The sequence below is a fragment of the Peromyscus maniculatus genome, chromosome 19, assembly GCF_049852395.1.
Source record: "Peromyscus maniculatus bairdii isolate BWxNUB_F1_BW_parent chromosome 19, HU_Pman_BW_mat_3.1, whole genome shotgun sequence".
NCBI classification, from domain to species: domain Eukaryota; kingdom Metazoa; phylum Chordata; class Mammalia; order Rodentia; family Cricetidae; genus Peromyscus; species Peromyscus maniculatus.
Window position 1 is genome coordinate 36,151,814 of NC_134870.1, and position 18,231 is coordinate 36,170,044.

General features: G+C 42.3%; 2 protein-coding genes across 2 annotated transcripts in view; one reads left to right on the forward strand and one right to left on the reverse strand.

Annotated features, from left to right (window-relative positions):
• Mcc (MCC regulator of Wnt signaling pathway) overlaps positions 1-18,231 on the reverse strand; it is a 326,031-nt gene that overhangs the window by 238,002 nt on the left and 69,798 nt on the right. The gene's annotated exons all lie outside the window — the stretch shown is intronic.
• Positions 83-9,572, forward strand: LOC143269579 (uncharacterized). Its single transcript, XM_076555207.1, has 3 exons — positions 83-321; positions 3,301-3,599; positions 9,456-9,572. The coding sequence occupies exons 1-2, from the start codon at positions 83-85 to the stop codon at positions 3,422-3,424; spliced, it is 363 nt and encodes a 120-aa protein (XP_076411322.1). The 3' UTR covers positions 3,425-3,599; positions 9,456-9,572.

Consider the following 18,231-nt stretch of genomic DNA (forward strand, 5'->3'; position numbering starts at 1 on the left):
AGGTTGCGCTTGCTCGCAGCAGCTGCAGCGGCCGAGCCGGCGCCCTGACCCGCCCGCGCGCCCGCCGCGGAGTCCCGGGGCGATGCCACCCTCCGCGCCGCCTCGAGCCTCCTACGGCACCGCGCAGATCCCCATTACCCGGCGGGCGGGCAGCAGCTCGCGCCGGCGCCCAGCAGAGCTCCGGCACCCTCCGGGAGAAGCCTGGGCAGTGGGGCGAGGAGGATCCGTGCCTCCGGTTCCCGGCAGGAAAAAGCTGGAGAGAGCCGGAGCCGAGCGGCACTTCACGCCGAAGTTTCCCCCCGCTTTGAATGGTCTGGAGTTGTAAGTGGTTTCTGATTGAACACAGCTGTCTAGCTGCTGGCTAAGGGCTGCGCGGCGGAGGCGGGGCCAGAAGGAGAAAAAAGGGTGGGGGGGGGAGGGAGCGGAGGAGACCGTGCCGAGAGAGCAGGGCATCCTTCCAGGTCCTCTGCAATAGTAATTACAGGACCCGGGTCCAAAAGGGAGAGAAGAAACAGGAAAAGCCACCTGAGTAATCGTGCAGGAAATTGAAAAAAAAAAAAAAAAAAAAGCCTTCCCTCTTAGGAGCCGCTTTCCATGATTCAGTAAGGTCAAGGCAAACGTGAACACGGTAAGTCGGCCAGCGCTGAGCGGTTTCTCACGGTACATTAAGATTTTTACAAGAGTGTGGGCCGGTCATTTCCCTGATTAGTCTCAAGTCAGGCTCCCACTTTACGTGGCTAGGGCAGAGTGCATTTTCTACACGTCCATAACCGAGATAAAACACGCCCAACCCTTGAAAGATTTAAAATACTCATTTAAAATACGCATTCATGTCCTCTCCAACCTCCCCACCTTCGTTAAAAACACACGCCTCCACCCAGTTTGGTGGTACCAGTCAGTAATCCCAGCGCCTAGCAGGGGCAGGAGAATTAGTAGTTTGAGGCTAGCCTGGGCTAAATAGTAAGACCCAGTCATAAATAAATGATCATTGCTGTGCAGGCTGAGCTGGGCTGGTTATTTCTGGAGTCTGGAAGGTGAATTAGAAAAGCTTAAAAGGCTGTTATATCCAATCAGTCTGAGTTACTTTAGAGTGAAACTCTCAGTGTGTATGGGGAATGGGCTGGGAAAGAGGGGCTACGTGGGGTTTTTATCTAAAGTTAAAAAGTCAACAGGCCTGGTTGGTGGTGATCCAAGCTTGTAATCATAGCTCTAAAGCAGGAGGATCACACGTGCAAAACATGCCTCTGCTGTACCGTGAGTTCAAGGCCAGCCTATGAAACTTAGTGAGACCCTGTTTCAGTAAAACAAAACAAAAGGCAAAATGAGGGCTGGTGTGATAAAGTCCCACTGAATCTGAGATGCACTAAAAACCTTGAATGCCGGAGGGCTGCATGACTGCTTAAGAAACCTCGTCAGTCTCTTTTCAGACAATGGGAAGAAAATATCTCCACCTCTAGGCAGACATTTCCTGAAGCCTTCTATGAGAAAGCCATCGTATTGTTCCAATCCAAAGTCTATTTTTAAAAACTCAAATAGGATGTTTATTTTTGTCTTAAGATGGCACAAAGGGACCACATTTACATTCATCTTCTTTCCCATCCCCTTCCTGTTTAGTTCATTCATTTCCTTATTTTGTTTGTTTGTTTTTGTTTCGTTGTTTTTTTTTCTGAGACAAGGTTTCTCTGTGTAACAGATCCCTGATAGTGGAAGAGCATACTGTCACCCATCAGGCTATGTTAGCAGTTTCAGTGTTGGGGAGGGGGGAAGCTGTATTATATACAGAAATGCAATAGGCCGTATCTAGACCCCCCATTCTCAGGACCCAAGCCAACCCCATGGTCTTCAACAGGTAAGTTGTAAGGGGGAAGAAACCAAGTAAGCAAGTGAGAGATCACATGAGGCAGAGCTCTAGAACTTCATGGATGGATACACAGAGGCCTATCAGCCAGTGGTAGGATGTGGACTTTATTGGGATCTTTACTTAAACAAACAGTGAAAATGATAAGTGATAAAAGTATGACCTTAAGTCAGTTCTGGTAGCACCTGACTGTAATCTGATCATGTGGGAGGTTAATGCACAAGAATCGAATGTCTAAGGTCAGCTTCACAAGGAGAGGTCTCAAAAAATAATAAAAATTAAAATAATGATATCTACATTCAGAAACATACTTCTAATGTATTCAATTGTGTTAAGAAATTATTCCGGCTGGAGTGATGGCTCAGTGGTAAAGAGGGCTGGCTGCTCTTCCAGACTCATACTCAATTTCCAGCACCTACATGGCAGCTAGCAAACATCTCTAACTAAAAGCCAGAGGATCCAGTGCCCTCTTCTGGCCACCATGGGCGCCAGGCACAGAACATGTTACACAGACATACATTCAGGCAAAACATACATACACATACAATATTAATAATGGATGATTAATTTCAGATATCCTAATGATCATGTGGTCACATTTTAAAGTGTCCTTTTAGAGGTATATATTTCAGGCTAAAATGATGACTGTCAAATACAGAAGACAGGGAAATGGATGAGTTATTGATGAAACAAACTGGCACAACTTAACTAATAACCATTAAAGCTGAGTGACAGGTAAACAATCCCTGTCCTGCTGTACTCTTTGAAAATCTCTCTAATAAACACACTCACGTGGGCTGTCTCTGCTTCCTGTGCCAAGAACAGACTCTGGTGCCTAAAAGGCAGAACGAGAAACTAGGAAAGGCTGTTGCAAGATCAGGGATGCTTTTGGTTTGGAGGAAATCAATCAAGATGGTAAGAAGATTTGAGATGTAATTTTTAGGGTAAAAGTGGCCAGGCTTTGGTGAATGATTGGATACAGTTCATGAGACGGGTGGGGTGGGGGTGGGGTGGGGTGGTGGGGAGGTGTCATGCATGACTGCCAGTCTGGGGGTTGAGTCAAGGAGAAGGACCAGATTTTAAGGAACCAGAAGCTCTGTTTTAGATGTATTAAATTTGAGTTTCTGGGGCTGGGGAAGATAGGTCAGTGGTAGAGCATTCGTGAGACTGTGAGTTCAGCCCTGATAATGTAAAAATTAAGTAAATAAATAAGGAAAACTGAGCTTCCTATTTGGCACATAAAGAGATATCAACAACAGTTGGACATCTGAGCCTTGGGCTGAGGGAGAGTGGGGCATATGGTGATGACTTGGACATCTCCGGCATAAGGATTATAACTGATGCTGAAAGCCATGAGAATATATAAAGTCACCTAGGGAGAAAGTAATGAGTGCAAAGATGTAGTTCCAAGACTTATCACTGAGATGCTGACATATTTCCAGGTTAAACAGAACAAGAATCCAACAAGAAGATCAAGAAGGAAAATCCAGAGAGGAACAGAACAGCTGCAGATGTGACAGCCCTGATGTGGAAACGATGCTTCCAGAAGTGTGGCAACCTCTGTAGGATGCTGTGGAAAAGCCAGGAGAGTTGACATGAAGTGTCGTTTGGTTTGGGAGATGACAGGTGACCTCCAGAAGAACAATCTTTTAAGGTGGCAGAGATGGATGGAAGCTAGAAAAAGGGAAGAGGCTGAGAACATCTAGGGATAACTTTGAGAAGTATGCTGCCCCAAGGCCAGGTAACAGTGAAACCTGTCCATTGTGGCCTGGCTTCTTCTGTGGGCTACCCTGCTTTAGGCTCAGTGACTTAATACTGAGACATAGCTGGAATGCAGTTCATAATTAGTTTGGTCTATGTGTACAATTTCTAAGAAAACAAGTATTTACAAACGATTTCCAGATTAAATCTCACGTGCAGAACAAACAAACAAAAATCCTAACTTTTTCCAACTGCAAACAAACCCAAGTAAAGAAAGCACTACTGTGCTCACTGATGGCATTCATGGGCTGCCTCACACCCGGCCTACACATTCCAATAACCTAGAGTCATTTTCCCACAACATCCCCGCCATTATCAGTGGGGAATTCCGATTAGAGGTTTGCTACCTCGTTATGGGATGTTTTGAAAACTACCCCGGTGTCTGATGAGATCATTTGGAGACTGAATAGTTATCCCCATCATTATCAATGTCCTGAGAATCTTTCATTTACTCATTTGTAGTCCAAATCTCTTTAAACTGTATCATATTCTTCCCCATGGCGGTGGGCGGGGGAGGGGGAGGCTAATCAGTGGAGATTAGAGATTTGGAAATCCCAGAAAGATTTTTAAAAAGGAAAACTTTAAATCATCGTAGGAGTACCTCCATATGTCAATGGAAAACAGAAAGATGAATTAAGTAGATGCGTAAAGATAGTTCTAGTAAAATTTAGAGAATATGCTGAAATCACATGCATTCCAAATGCCTGCCGCTGTTATTTCTGAATTACCCCATTGCTCCTTTAGCTGGAATGCATTACTGCAATGGCTAAAAAGGAGCACAGATAGAGAGAGCTGGGGGTGTAGATTAGAGACAGAGAGCTTACCCGGAATGATCAATGTCCTGGTTCTCATCCCTAGAACCACAGAGAGGTAAGGACAAAGAAGTAAACTGTGTACCTGACATAACCAGTGACAACCAGTGACGAGGTTAACCTGGCATTGTCCCAAGCAGAGATGAAGATGGATCTGGAGCAAAAGCAAGCCACTTTCCCAGGCTTTGAGTCCACAGAATGAAGTGGTCGGGGCTTCCTCCTGGGATACACTGGGACATGAGGAATGGGCTCTCGCCTGGTCCAAGGCATCTTTAATTGGTTTGCACAGGTGCCAAGACACCAAACTTGCCATTCTAAGCAAATGCTCTCAAACTGGAACCCTACCGTTACCCTTCCTTGTGCCTCTGTGGTTTTGGTGTTCCACACATTTTAAGCAAATATCTTTTCATGTAACTACTGAACAGTTTTGTTAAGTCTTGCCATCACCATAAAAAATCATGTCTAGCCAGGCAATGGAGGCACATGCCTTCCTTTAATCTCAGCACTCAGAGGCAGAGGCAGGCAGATCTCTGTGAGTTTGAGGCCAGCCTGGTCTACAGAGTGAGTTCCAGGACAGGCAGAGAAAAAAACCAAAAACCAAAACAAATCATCTCTAAGCTGGATTTGTTGCTTCCCACCAAAATCCAACTTTAAGGCTGGCGAGAAGGCTCATCTGGGAAAGGTAAGTTCCACAAGGCTGATAACCCAAGTTCAAACCTCGGGTCCATAGGTTCAGAGAGAGAACTGACTCCTGCAAGTTGTCCTCTGACTTCTGCACGAGTTTCATGGGATGGGTGTGCCCCTTGCCATATACACACAAATAAAATAAGGAAATCCAATGAAATCTTTTTAAAAAAACAACCTCAATTACAGTTTACAAGTTTCTGTAAGTGGAACAATAGTTTCTGGTCTAATAATTGTAGTCATGTCCAATTCTTCCCCTCTCTTCCAGCCATTTAGTCCTTCCCTGTCCCTCTGCTTTAGACGGCATCTCCCGAGCACCGTTCTTATAATTTAATGATATGGTTCAAGTCTAAATCATCTCCTGTACTCTAGCCTAGGTATTTTTCTCCAAAGTGTATAGCTTTGTATCATGCTATGCTACAAGTTATATTTTAATGAGTTTTATGAAAATAGAATTCATACATAAAAACATTACCTTTTAATACATGTAACTCACAGTTGAAAGGTAACTCAAAAGTACAGCACTTGCTTCAAAGTGGTGGCCCTGAGTTTCATCCCCAACACTGGAGAAGAAAATAAAAGGGAGAGCGGGCATACGGAGAAGAAGTGGTGTCGTAGCTCTGGAGGCAGTGGGACCTGGAGGAACGGAGCCAGTAAAGGAGGTGGACTGAAGTCTCATGCCATAGCCAACTTTATTCAGAGCCTCGGACAATTTATAACCTGAGAGTTGAGAAAGGTGACATGAGTGAAGTCCTCATGAGTTCAAGCTGTATCCAATCACAAGGACAAGACATATGGCAAAACATGTTTTTCCACAGAGAGGATAGTTTAAACAGTTTTTAAATGTATTTTATATGCATTGGTGTTTTGCGATGGGTGTCGGGTCCCCTGGAACTGGAGTTACAGACAGTTGTGAGCTGCAAGGTGGATGCTGGGAATCGAACCTGGGTCCTCTGGAAGAATCGTCAGTGCTCTTATCCACTGAGCCATCTCCCCAGCCCTAGTTTAAACATTTAATTGAATGACAACAGCAAGCAATGATGAGTAATCTATCACTCCTATTCACTACACGTGGGACAAAAACACATTCCAGAACAATTCCATGTTTTGAAGAAACTGGGGTCATGAGACTTTGTTGGGAGCCAGCCCTGACAGTAGACAGGTCCCAGCAGAGGATGTAAGGAGTTGGCAGGAGACGGAGGTGAGCCTGGCCATGGTGGTGGTGAGAATCTTGCAGCTGACTGACTAGCAGCCAGAGTGTTTATTTATTTATATAAAATTTAGTAGGCAAAAATACATTCATATTGTTCCAAAACATAGATCATATCACTTTTGGTTTTGGACATGTGTTTCATTTCCTTTTGCATATCTTTTAGTCATCAGTGATAAGCCATGACAGGACAGAGTTGTCATTTCCAATCATTTTCCCTCAAGTTTTGACATCATGGATAAACAGAGAGTTATCATTTTTACTCATTAACCCCATAACCCAATTTTTAAGAAACTAGAGGCATATGACAGCACTTTTCTCAGATTGGTAGCTTTTGTGGCTACAAGAATGCTAGACCAAAACAAAATCTTCAAGCCGATAGTGGGTGGGCTTTAGCCAACCTCACCTTAATTCCTGAACGGCTGAGTGGGCTCTCTACTGTTGTGTGGGCATATTGTCATGTTCCAAGCAGTGTATAATGAACTCTTAATGGTCAGAGTGTCCAAGAAAAACCCTCAGGCCAAAGCTGCTGCAGTTATTATTTAAATTCTGGCATTATATAATGTTTATATTTTATATCCTTGTAGAATTTGTTTATATGTCGAATCCTGGCCTTCTGTTGTTTCTTGCTCATATGACACCACAGTGGCTCTGCGTGTGCTAACTTTTCTAAGAAAGGGAGGTTCTGATATCTCATTCTCTTATCATCTTTCCATGTCATTCTTTGCTCATCAATGTAAGTCTCTGTGTAGGGCAGAGGTAACTCCAGCTAATCTAACTGCATTGCTGTATAGACCACGTAATTGTCTGAGTGTATAGTGGGAAGAGGCTTGCAATCTGATCTGTGGCCAACTCCTCCAGCCCACCGAATCTTGTTGACCTTTTTAAGTTGACTTTGTCTTGAATATCTTGTTCCTGAGTAGGTACGGGAACAGATGTTTCAAGAATATCCCATAGCCTCATATAGAGACCTCTGTCTTCTTTATCACAACCTCCTACTCTTCAAGTAGATAAAAGTGGGAGGGGTAGTATGTTCAGGGCTTTCTTGGGAAAGCTTAGAAGCAGTACTCCTAGGAGAAGGCATACATGATACATAAGAAATTTTCCATCAATCTAATATCCCCAAATTGTACAAATATTAAATAAAAGTCTCCCAAGTATGCAACAGGTGGAGATGAAGGTGGCATGGCAGCCATCATACAGCTCAGCTCTGCTGGATCTTTGTCAAGCAGCTGTGCTGGCCTTATGACTTCTGCCATTCCCATCAGATATGGCTGTGCCAACCCTTGTCTTGTTTTCTTGGAGTGTTCTCACAAGCACTCAGAATTCACCTCACATGACTCCATTAGTGAACCGTGTTCCAACAAGGAGGGAGATACAGAATGCACATATAAAATTGGGTTGCTATGAATTTGCCTATTTGGGACATTTCATGTAAAGAGAATAACACGTGGCTCTTTATATCAGACTTCTTCCACTTAACGTGTTTTAGAGGCTCATCCATGTTGTATATATTCACGCTCTATTCCTTTTTCTTGATATAATATTCTCTATATGTGACAGTTCCTTTTTCCATTTACCAGCTTATGCACATTTGAGTAACAGCCACTTGCTGGCAATTCTAATAATGCTTCTGGGAATACATGTTAGCAAGTTTGTCTGTGGATGTATGTTTTCAGTTCTCTTGGGTGTGTGTGCACGTGGAAGTAGAATTACATGGCAATGGGAAAACGCTATGTTTCACATTTTGAAAAACAAACTGTTTTCCAAAATGGCGGCCCTTTTTAAAATTCCCACCAAATGTATTTTAATTTTTTGGTATTCTTATCAATTTTTAAAAAAGATTTATTTATTTATTATGTATACAGCATGTATGACTGCAGGCCAGAAGGGGGCACCAGATCTCATTACAGATGGTTGCGAGCCACCATGTGGTTGCTGGGAATTGAACTCAGGATCTCTGGAAGAGCACCCAGTGCTCTTAACCTCTGAGCCATCTCTCCAGCCCCTCTTATCAATTTTTTTAAATTATAGCCAAATGGTTTTGATTTGCTTTACTCCAAAGACTGATAATATTGAACATCATATGCTTATTGGCCATTTATGTCTTCTCTAGAGAAATCTCTAAAGCTTTTTATTCTGTGATACTGGGAATAGAATCCAGGGCCTCATGCATGCTAGGGAATTACTTTATCAATGAGCTGTATCTCCAGCCCAAAATGTTTTAAATTTGAATTCATTTTTTTTTATCATTGTATTTTAAGAGGATTTTTTGTGTTTGGTTTTTGTTTTTTTTTGTTTGTTTTGTTTGTTTTTTTGTATGTTCTGGAGACTGGACCTTTATCAGTTACAAACTTTCTTTTTTCATCTTCTATAGGTTGTCTTTATCCTCTCCTCACAGAGATCTTTGAAGCTTAACTATGTTTAAATATTGTTGAAGTGTTGTGGAATAGTCTTTTTGATGTGTCACTTGGATTGGTTTAATAAAAAGCTGAACCGCCAATAGCTAGGCAGGATTTTCAGGGCAGAGAGGACACTGGGAAGAAGGGCAGAGTCACCCACCAGACATGGAGGAAACAGGAAAGCAGCATGGGCCATACAGAGTAAAGGTAATAATGCCACGAGGCAGAAAGTTATAAGAGCTAGTTAGAAACAAGTCTAAGCTATCAGCTGAGAATTTATAATTAATAAGGAGTCTCCATGTGGTTATTTGGGAGCTGGCAGGCAGGACAGGAAAAGTCTAAATACAGTGAAGCCCAGTTTACCAAAATGTTCTTACTGTGACCGTTCATCTTGCTCATCGGCTTGCTTGGGTTGAGAGAGGCCTAGATGATTCAAGTACAGCACAGATGCTATGCCTGTCAGTGAGGGTGTTTCCAGAGAGGGTCAGGTCATAAGTGTTCTGACGTTTAATCCACTGATGGTTTCAAAATAGGGATAGATTTTTCGGGAGAACTACAGAAGGTAGGCTAGTGTGGAGGTGCATGCCTTTGAAAGCTCTGTCTTGCCTCAGTTTCCTCCTCTCTTTTTTCTCCTCACTTCTCTCTGTTTCCTGCCCACCGTGCATGCACTGGTCAGCCTCCTCCTCCTGCACAGGCTTCTGATGCTGTCATCTTCTGCTTTCCCACAGGCCCAGAGTCAGCAGAGCCAAGGATTTCAGACTGGGATCTCTGAAACTGCGAGGCCAAGTCCTTTCTCCCCGAGTTGTTTCTGTCTGATGTTTTATCACAGGGAAAAGAAAGGTGACTGACATAGTAACTTATGCTTTTGCTGAACAGTTAATAAACTATTGCCTAATGGAAGATCACACTGTCTTTTCTTTTCCTCTTAATAATCTTACAGTTTTAGCTCTTACATTGAGGATAGTAATCCATGTGGAATTACATTTTGTATAATATAAGGGCCCTAATTTAATGTGTGTGTGTGTGTGTGTGTGTGTGTGTGTGTGTGTGTGTGTGTGTGTGTGTGTGTATCTGTGTGTCTGTGTGTTCAGTGCTAGGGCCCAAACCCAGGACCTTGTGCATGGTAACCTGTGCTCTATCATTGAGATATATTCACAGCTCCCAAATTTTCTTTCTTTCTTTCTTTCTTTCTTTCTTTCTTTCTTTCTTTCTTTCTTTCTTTCTTTCTTTCTTTCTTTCTTTCTTCCTTCCTTCCTTCCTTCTTTCTTTTTTTCTTTCTTTCTTTCTTTCTTTCTTTCTTTCTTTCTTTCTTTCTTTCTTTCTTTCTTTCTTTCTTTGATATTTAGCTATTTTAGCACTATTTATTGAAAAGATTATCTGAAAAATTAAGTAGAGTTAAGCCTTCCTTCCTTTTCTCACACTAAATTGTTTTGGCACCCCTGTCAAAACCAATTGACCATAAGTGTGTTTATTTATAGAATCTCAAATCTATTCCATATGTTTGTATGTCTATGTTTGTGCCAGTATTTCAGGATATCAATTATTCTAGAGTATTTTTGTTGTTGTTTTCTGTTTTCAAAACAGAAAAGTGTTGTCTGACTTTGTTCTGTTTCAAGGTTGTTTTGGCTGTTCTAAGTCTCTCGTGTTTCAGCAGGAATTTTGGAATCAACCTACTGGCATGTAAAGAAGCCAGAAGTAGTACACTGGATCTCTATAGCAATTTAGAGACATTGACATGTTAATAATAAGCCTGCTGGTCCACATATGGGAACTGTCTTCTCATTCACTTAGGTCGTTGATTTCATGAAACTGTTTTCAGTGTGCAAATTTTGCACTTCTCTCATTAAATGTATTACTAAATATTTATTCTTTTTGTTCTTTTTTTTTTTGCTTTCTTGCTTTTTTGTTTGTCTCTGAGACAGGGTTTCTCTGTGTGGCCCTAGCTGTCCTGGAACTTACTCTGTAGACCAGGCTGGCCTCGAACTCAGAGACCTACCTGCCTCTGCCTCATGAGTGCTCGGATTAAAGGCTGGAATTAAAACTGCCTGGCTTTTTCTTTAAAAATTTTAATCCAATGCAAATAGGCTTAACTCTACTTAATTTTTCAGATAATTCATTGCAGACATTAACTGATTACTAGCATGTGAATCTTATATCCTGAAATCTTGTCTGACTTATTTAACAATTGTAGTGTTGAGTAGATTGCTTAGAATTTTCTACATACAAGATGATTTATCTTCTGCAAAGAGAGGCAGTATTACTTCTTTACACAGATGTCTTCTAATTCCTTTTCTTGCCTACTTGCTTTGGCTAGCAATGCCAATATAATGTCGAAGTGAACAGCGGAGACATGCATGCCTTGTTACTAATCTTCAAAAAAAAAAAAGCAACACTCAGTTGTGCTCTTTATTCCTCCATCAGTTTTATGTCTCACTACTCCAGTGTAAAACTTCTACCCAGCCCCACATTTTCTTATTATTCTTACACTGTCAAGCTCGTTCCCACATTTCTTCCCCTTGCTCCCTCTCCTGATTGAAGTGTCCTAACTCCTATCCTGACATCGATCTTTCTCAGCTCTGAATCATCAACACTCTGGCCTCATCAGCTCCATTCATGGGTGTCAGTTAAGACTCAATTAAGTGAAGGGACAAAGTGGAGCTGATATGGCTATATCAGGATTAGAAAGTGGAAAGTATTCTTACCCAGTTGGTACGTAACTATAGTCTCAGAGCAGCAATGTTCTCCCCTGCCCAGCAACTACACAGTTTGCTCAATCCCATCCCTAGAAACCACCAGACTTTTCGGGAGTCAGACAGCCATAGGACTAACATTTTATACAACCGAGGTCTAAAGAATGATTCTCTATATACAGTTAATCCCCACGGTCAAGTATTGTGAATAATAGTCCTCACCAAAAAAAAAAAAAAAAAAAAAAAAAAGGCCATATTTCTTTTCCTTTTCTTTTTTTTTTTTTTCTTTTTCATTTTTTGTTTTTTGAGATAGAGTTTCTCTATGTAGCCCTGGCTGTCCTGGAACTTGCTTTGTAGATGAGGCTGGTCTCGAACTCAGAGACCTACCTGCCTCTGCCTCCTGAGTGCTGGGATTAAAGGTGTGCACCACTATGCCCAGTCCCCATTTTTCTTAAATTAAGACAGAATCAAAGAATAAGTTTCTTTACCAAAAATAACCTCGGACCTATTCTAATTTATATAACATTCCCATAGAACTTCCTAATGGTATTTGAATCAGCATCTTTCAGCATCTTCATAGCTCTCTGGACATACAACTCATTTACTGTCGTCTTCTAGGAAATACACTTCTGCTCCTTCCACCCCCCCTCCTTTCCTCTATTCCTCCCTCCTTTTCTGCCTCCCTTTCTTCATTTGTTTTTTTTTCTGCCTGCCCACTAATGTGGTGATATTTTATTTTTGCTGCAATGTGATATTTTATTTGTATGTTAATAAAGTTTTTGCCTGGAGATCAGAGGTCATAGTCAGCCATAAACAGAAGTCAGGCGGTGGTAGCACACGCCCTTAACCTGATCGCATGGCAGGCAGAGCCTCTGTGTGTTCAAGGACACAGCCAAGCGTGGTGACACACGCCTTTAATCCCAGTACCAACCATAGAGACCTGGAGGTCTGTAGAGACAGGCAGTGACGAGAAAGTGACGTGGCTGGGCTTAGAGCCAATGAGAAGGCAGAACAGCAAGGCAATAAAGGCGCAGGTTAGACAGGAAGATGCTCTCTTGGGAAGCTATGGTGAGGTGGTAAGCTAAGGTTCGTTGCCAGCTATGGCTGTGATCTCTACAGTTTGCACCCCTGTCTTTGGCTCTGGGTTTCTTATTTAATAAGACTATTCAGAAATTTGTCTACACACTTATGTTTCATATTCTTATTGACCTTTAGGCTTTCATGATCCAGAATTTAAACATGTTGTAAAATATTTAGCTTATTTCCTCAATTACGAGAAACAGAACTCTTTCAAAGCACCACCAGTCTCCTTTAGCCCTCCTATATGGAAGGCTGCCACGGTGTGAATGATGGAGTCCCCTCAAAGCTCATGCTGAAACTCAACCCGCTATGCAACAGTATTAAAAAGTATGGCTTTGGGAGGGCTCTGCCTTCATAAATAAGATGATTACCTAAAGGGGAAACTCTCTTTTTGCCCATCTGCCTTTCCCTCATGTGGATGCGGTGCTCCTCCTCTTCCGGGGATGTGGTAACATGGTGGTCCTCACTAGGTACCAATCCTACCGGCACCTTGAACCTTGCACTTCCAAGTCTTCAGAACTCGGAGACGGAAATGTCTGTTCTTTAAGATTTTACCCAATCTGTGACATTCTGGGGCGGCAGGGCAAACATCTAAAGATAGCCCCCTGGGCACGGGGGAAGGTTTGCAGAGACTTGGTATGTGCTAGATTTTCATCGCTGTGAAAGATACCAGAGAAAGAATTCCAAGGAGGAAAGACTCCTTTGGGTCCGTGGTCTCCATGTAGAGTGGCTCCATGTATCAGGGCTCATGGTCAGGCAGAATACCATGGCAACAGAAAACATGGTGAAGACTGCTCATACCATTGCAACCAAGAAGCCAAGAGAGGGAAATGATGAGAGTCCCAGGGCCAGATACTCTCTTCAAAGGCATGTCCCCAGTGACCAACCTCCTCCAGCCAGAACGGACAGACAGACAGACAGACAGACACACACACACACACACACACACACACACACACACACACACACATACTCATGTTGCACACTCCTGTAACTTCCCAATCATGCTATTAGTGAGTAGATGAATCCTAGAATACCCACAGATGACTCATCTTTAAATGACTGGACCTATCTGATAGGAACTAAATCTACAAGATATGAGCACTGGTGGCAGCAGTGTGTGTGTGTGTGTGTGTGTGTGTGTGTGTGTGTGTGTTATCATGCATGTGCATGCCTAGTATCAAAATCATAATTGACTTTGTCTAAACTTTTGAAAATTTTGTTTTTTATTTTATTCCATTTCTTTATTCTTCCCCTCTCTTCTAAAACACTAAATTTTGTCCCCTTCCTCAGACAGCTTATCTGATATTATTTTTCACATTACTAGCATGGGTGGTGGGCACTATTTGGGGAGAACATGAAGCCTTTAGGAAGAACAGGGTAGCTAGAAGAAGCCACTAGGTGAGGCCACTGAAGATTACAGCCAACCCCAGGCTCCTGCACCTCTCTGCTTCCTGCTCCGCTAGGATACAGCCTCTGCCACATGCTCCCACCACCATGATCTGAGCTGCTGTCCCATGACAGGCTAAGTCCCATAAGCCACAATAAATCCTTTTTTAAGGTATTTTTTGTCATGATACAAAGGTGATTAATGTAGGACCAGAGCTGTATCACATGGGAATAAAACCCAATTCGAACTCACAAACAGGTATTACTTGGAGGAATTGGGGGATTTAAGAAGTCAGGAAAATAAACAAACAAACAAGAAATGAATAACATTTTCAAACTACCTTCCTAATAGGGAAACGTCTTTAAAACTGGCCATTTCTTTAGACTATTGAGACAACGGTATCAAATTAGTCTTATTTTATATTCTACCCTTATTTGTCCATATTCACTGTATGTCAAGCGTCTTCCTAGGTACTAGATATATAATGGTAACTACAAAGAGGTACACTACCATAGCCTTCCAGTGAGCTTGCTGTCTTATATACAGAGATGGCTCTGATCTCCATGCTCTGTAAAGATCTTTTGCCTAGCACATAGACTCCGTACTTGTTCACCTAACTTCAGTGCACAACCTAAGTATGCTTTGCCTCCTCCAAGAGCTTTTCATGTTTCTCCTTACACATCTGCCTCTGCCGTGAGATTATGACTGAGCTGGCCTTCTGGAACATGAGCCTTGGGCTACAGTTGCTCCACTCCCCCTGTTAGATCAACTTAACCATCAGCCAGTTTATCATCAGGTATGTGAGTGAATCCGCCCATGACAGCCAAGAATAATAGTTGCCTTGAGAGCCTACAGCTGACCCCAGATAGGTCAGCAGCCAACACTTACTGTTGAATGTCACTCAGGGGTGTATTGGTGTTTTATCACATAGTAGTATTGTAGCAAGAGATAACTGACACATCACTTAACCATAAAAATAAACATAAGATGGTAATCACAGTGTGTCCTCCTAACATCAGCAATAGAGAAATAAGAACATGAAGCACAGAATTAATCTAGCTGGGTAGGCAAGGAAATCAAGGAATACCTCTTTAAGAAAGAGACTTGTGAGGCTGGAGAGATGGCTCATGGTGGCTCATATCCATCTGTAATTCCAGGCCCAGGGGATCTGACAGGCTCTTCTGGCTTCTGTGGGCACTGCATACAGTGTGGGGGAGTGGGGAGGTGTGGAACACTAAGCAATAAATAAATAAGCAGAAAGCCTCATAGACCACATGAAGGATCTGAGGCTTGATCCAAGGAACTGTGCAAAATGCTGGTTGCAGATGGGTAGTAATCATGGTTCTTTTCACAAAGAGGGCTAACAGAAGGCAGGAAGGGGAAGACAAGGGAGGAGCAGAGTTATGGGGAGACTATGCTCAAAGTGCATTATATACTTTCATGAAAATGCCCTTTATGGAATCCTATACCATGCACAATGAAAATATGCTAACTTTGTCATGAGTTACATAGGGAATTTCTCATCAGATAACTTGAAAATTTCCCATGATGTTTGCAGCCTCCCAAACAAGGTTATCCACCCACTTACTTGTTCAATAAACACTCATTGAGAGGATCTAGATCAGAATAAGCAAATGACTGAGAGATTAAATGAGACTGGGACAAGCCACCTAGTAGGTCCTGGAGAGAAACAAAGACAATTCTTGATCTGCTCACAACCTAGAAAGAGAGGTTCACTCCTATCACTTTAGACAGAAAAGAGAGGCCCTGTTAACCCAGAGAGATGCAAATGATGTGCTTTAAATAACTAAAAAATAAAAAAATAAAAAAGATGACTCATCCAATCAGTAAGTAGGCTAAAGAAATGAAAAGACAATTCTTAAAAGAGGAAGTACATATGGCCAGTAAACATTAGGGGAAATATTCAACATCACTCATTATTAGAAAAATGTAAATAAACCACACTGAGATTCCATCCCACCCCAGTCAGAATGTCAGTCATTAACAATCAAATAGCAGCTGAGCATGGCATGGGTCTCTTTGAGTTTGAGGCCAGCTTGATCTACATAATGAGTTCTAAGATAGCTAGGGCTATGTAGAGAGACCCTGTCTCAAAACAAACCAAATAGCAGTTAAGTGTTGGCAAAGATGTGGACAAAAAGGGCTCTAAACTTGTCTGGACAGAATGAAAAACAATAAGGATGTTCCTCTAAAACAGCAGCTCTCAACTTGTGTGTTGAGGCCCCTTTGGGCATTGCACATAAGATATCCAGCATGTCAGATATTTACATTACAATTCATAAGAGTAGCAAAATTATAGTGATGAAGTAGCAATGAAATAATTTTATGGTTAGGGGTTACCATAACATGAGGACCTATATTAAAGTGTTGAGGAACTAGGAAGGCTGAGAACCACTGCTCTAAATGCTAAAAATACATCTATCATATGACTCAGCTACATCACTCCTGAGTTTTTATGCAAAGGCCTCCAAGTCAACCACAGAGATATTTGTCCAGCAAAGCTTACTGCACCACTGTTCATCATAGCTAAGTTATGGAGAACCAATCTCTGCTGTGGGATGTTCTGTATGTTAAATGTGTTGCTCTGATTGGTTAATAAATAAAACACTGATTGGCCAGTAGCCAGACAGGAAGTATAGGTGGGACAAGCAGAGAGAAGAATGCTGGGAGGTGGAAGGCTGAGGCAGGGAGATGCTGCTAGCCACTGCCATGAAAAGTGAGATGTAAGGTACCGGTAAGCCAAGAGCCATGTGGCAACTTACATACTAATAGACATGGGTTAATTTAGGATATAAGAACCAGATAACAAGAAGCCTGCTGCGGCCATATAGTTTGTAAGCAATATAAGTCTCTGTGTGTTTACTCGCTTGGGTCTAAGCAGCTGTGGAACTGGCAGGTGAGAGAGATTTGTTCTGACCATGGGCCAGGCAGAACTGGAGAAAACTCCAGCTACTAACCTCTGTCCATCAACAGAGGAATAGATAAAGAAGATGTAATATGACTGTGGATGTAGCTCAATGGTAGAGTGTGGGCCTAGAATGTACAAGTCTTGAGTTGCATCCTCAGAACATAGTAAAGCCTGTTGTGATGACATGAACCTAGAACCCCAGCACTCAGGACACAGAAGCAGAAGGATAAGAAGTTTGATGTCACCCTTGACTACCTAGCTTGTTCAAGTCCAGCCTGGGCTATATGAGACTCTGCCTCAAAATATAAGGTGCTGTATACATACAATGCAATGATTTCAGTTACATTGTTTAGAGGAAAATGGATATCATTGAACATGATCATGTTAAGCAGATTAAGTCAGTATCAGGAAGACAGGAATTACGTTTTCTATAATTTGTGGATTTTAACTTTTCTAGAGATACATAAAATGATGTGAGTATATTGACAGGAAAGTAGAGGCAGAACTGTTGAAGAGAAAAAAGAGGAACAGGAAGCAGGAGAGGGGAGAAGGAGAGGGATCATGGGAGAGCCCATGCTTAAAGTACATTATACACTTGCATACAAATGGGGTTATGGAACCCCATACCATGAATAGTGACACTATATCAATTAAAGCATTTTTATTTTAGTTTTTTAGTTGTTGTTGTTTTTGTCTTTTTCAAGTCAGGCTCTCACAATGTAGCCTTGCCAGTCCTGGAACTCCCTATGTAGACTAGGCTGGCTTCGAACTTGCAGAGATCCTCCTGCCTCTGCCTCCTGAGTGGAATGCTGGGTGCTGGGAATCAAATGCACCATGTCCAACTAAAAGTTCTTTTTTTTTTTTTCTTCTGAGACAAGGTTTCTCTGTGTAACAGCTATGGCGGTCCTGGAACTTACTTTGTAGACTAAGCTGGCCTGGACTCACAGAGATCCGACTGCCTCTGCCTCCCAGGTGCTGAGATTAAAGGCCTGCGCCGCCGCCACCACCATCCAACTAAAGTATTCTTTAAAAACAAACAAACCAACCACACACACACACACACACACACACACACACACACACACACACACACACACACACACACACACACACACACACACACACACACACAAAGAAGGAGTTGCAGTGGGACTTGCATCTTGCCACCTTTGGCCACACTGGATCAGACCCTTCCCTCTGAGAAGTCAGCCTGTCTATGATTGGCCACACTGGATCAGACCCTTCCCTCTGAGAAGTCAGCCTGTCTATGATTGGCCACACCGGATCAGACCCTTCCCTCTGAGAAGTCGGCCTGGTCTATGATTGGTCACAGTGTTCTTCCAAGAGCTTTGCTCTTCTCTCCTAGATTCTCATTGTGCTGGTTGATTTTTGTCAATTTGACATAAACCTAAACA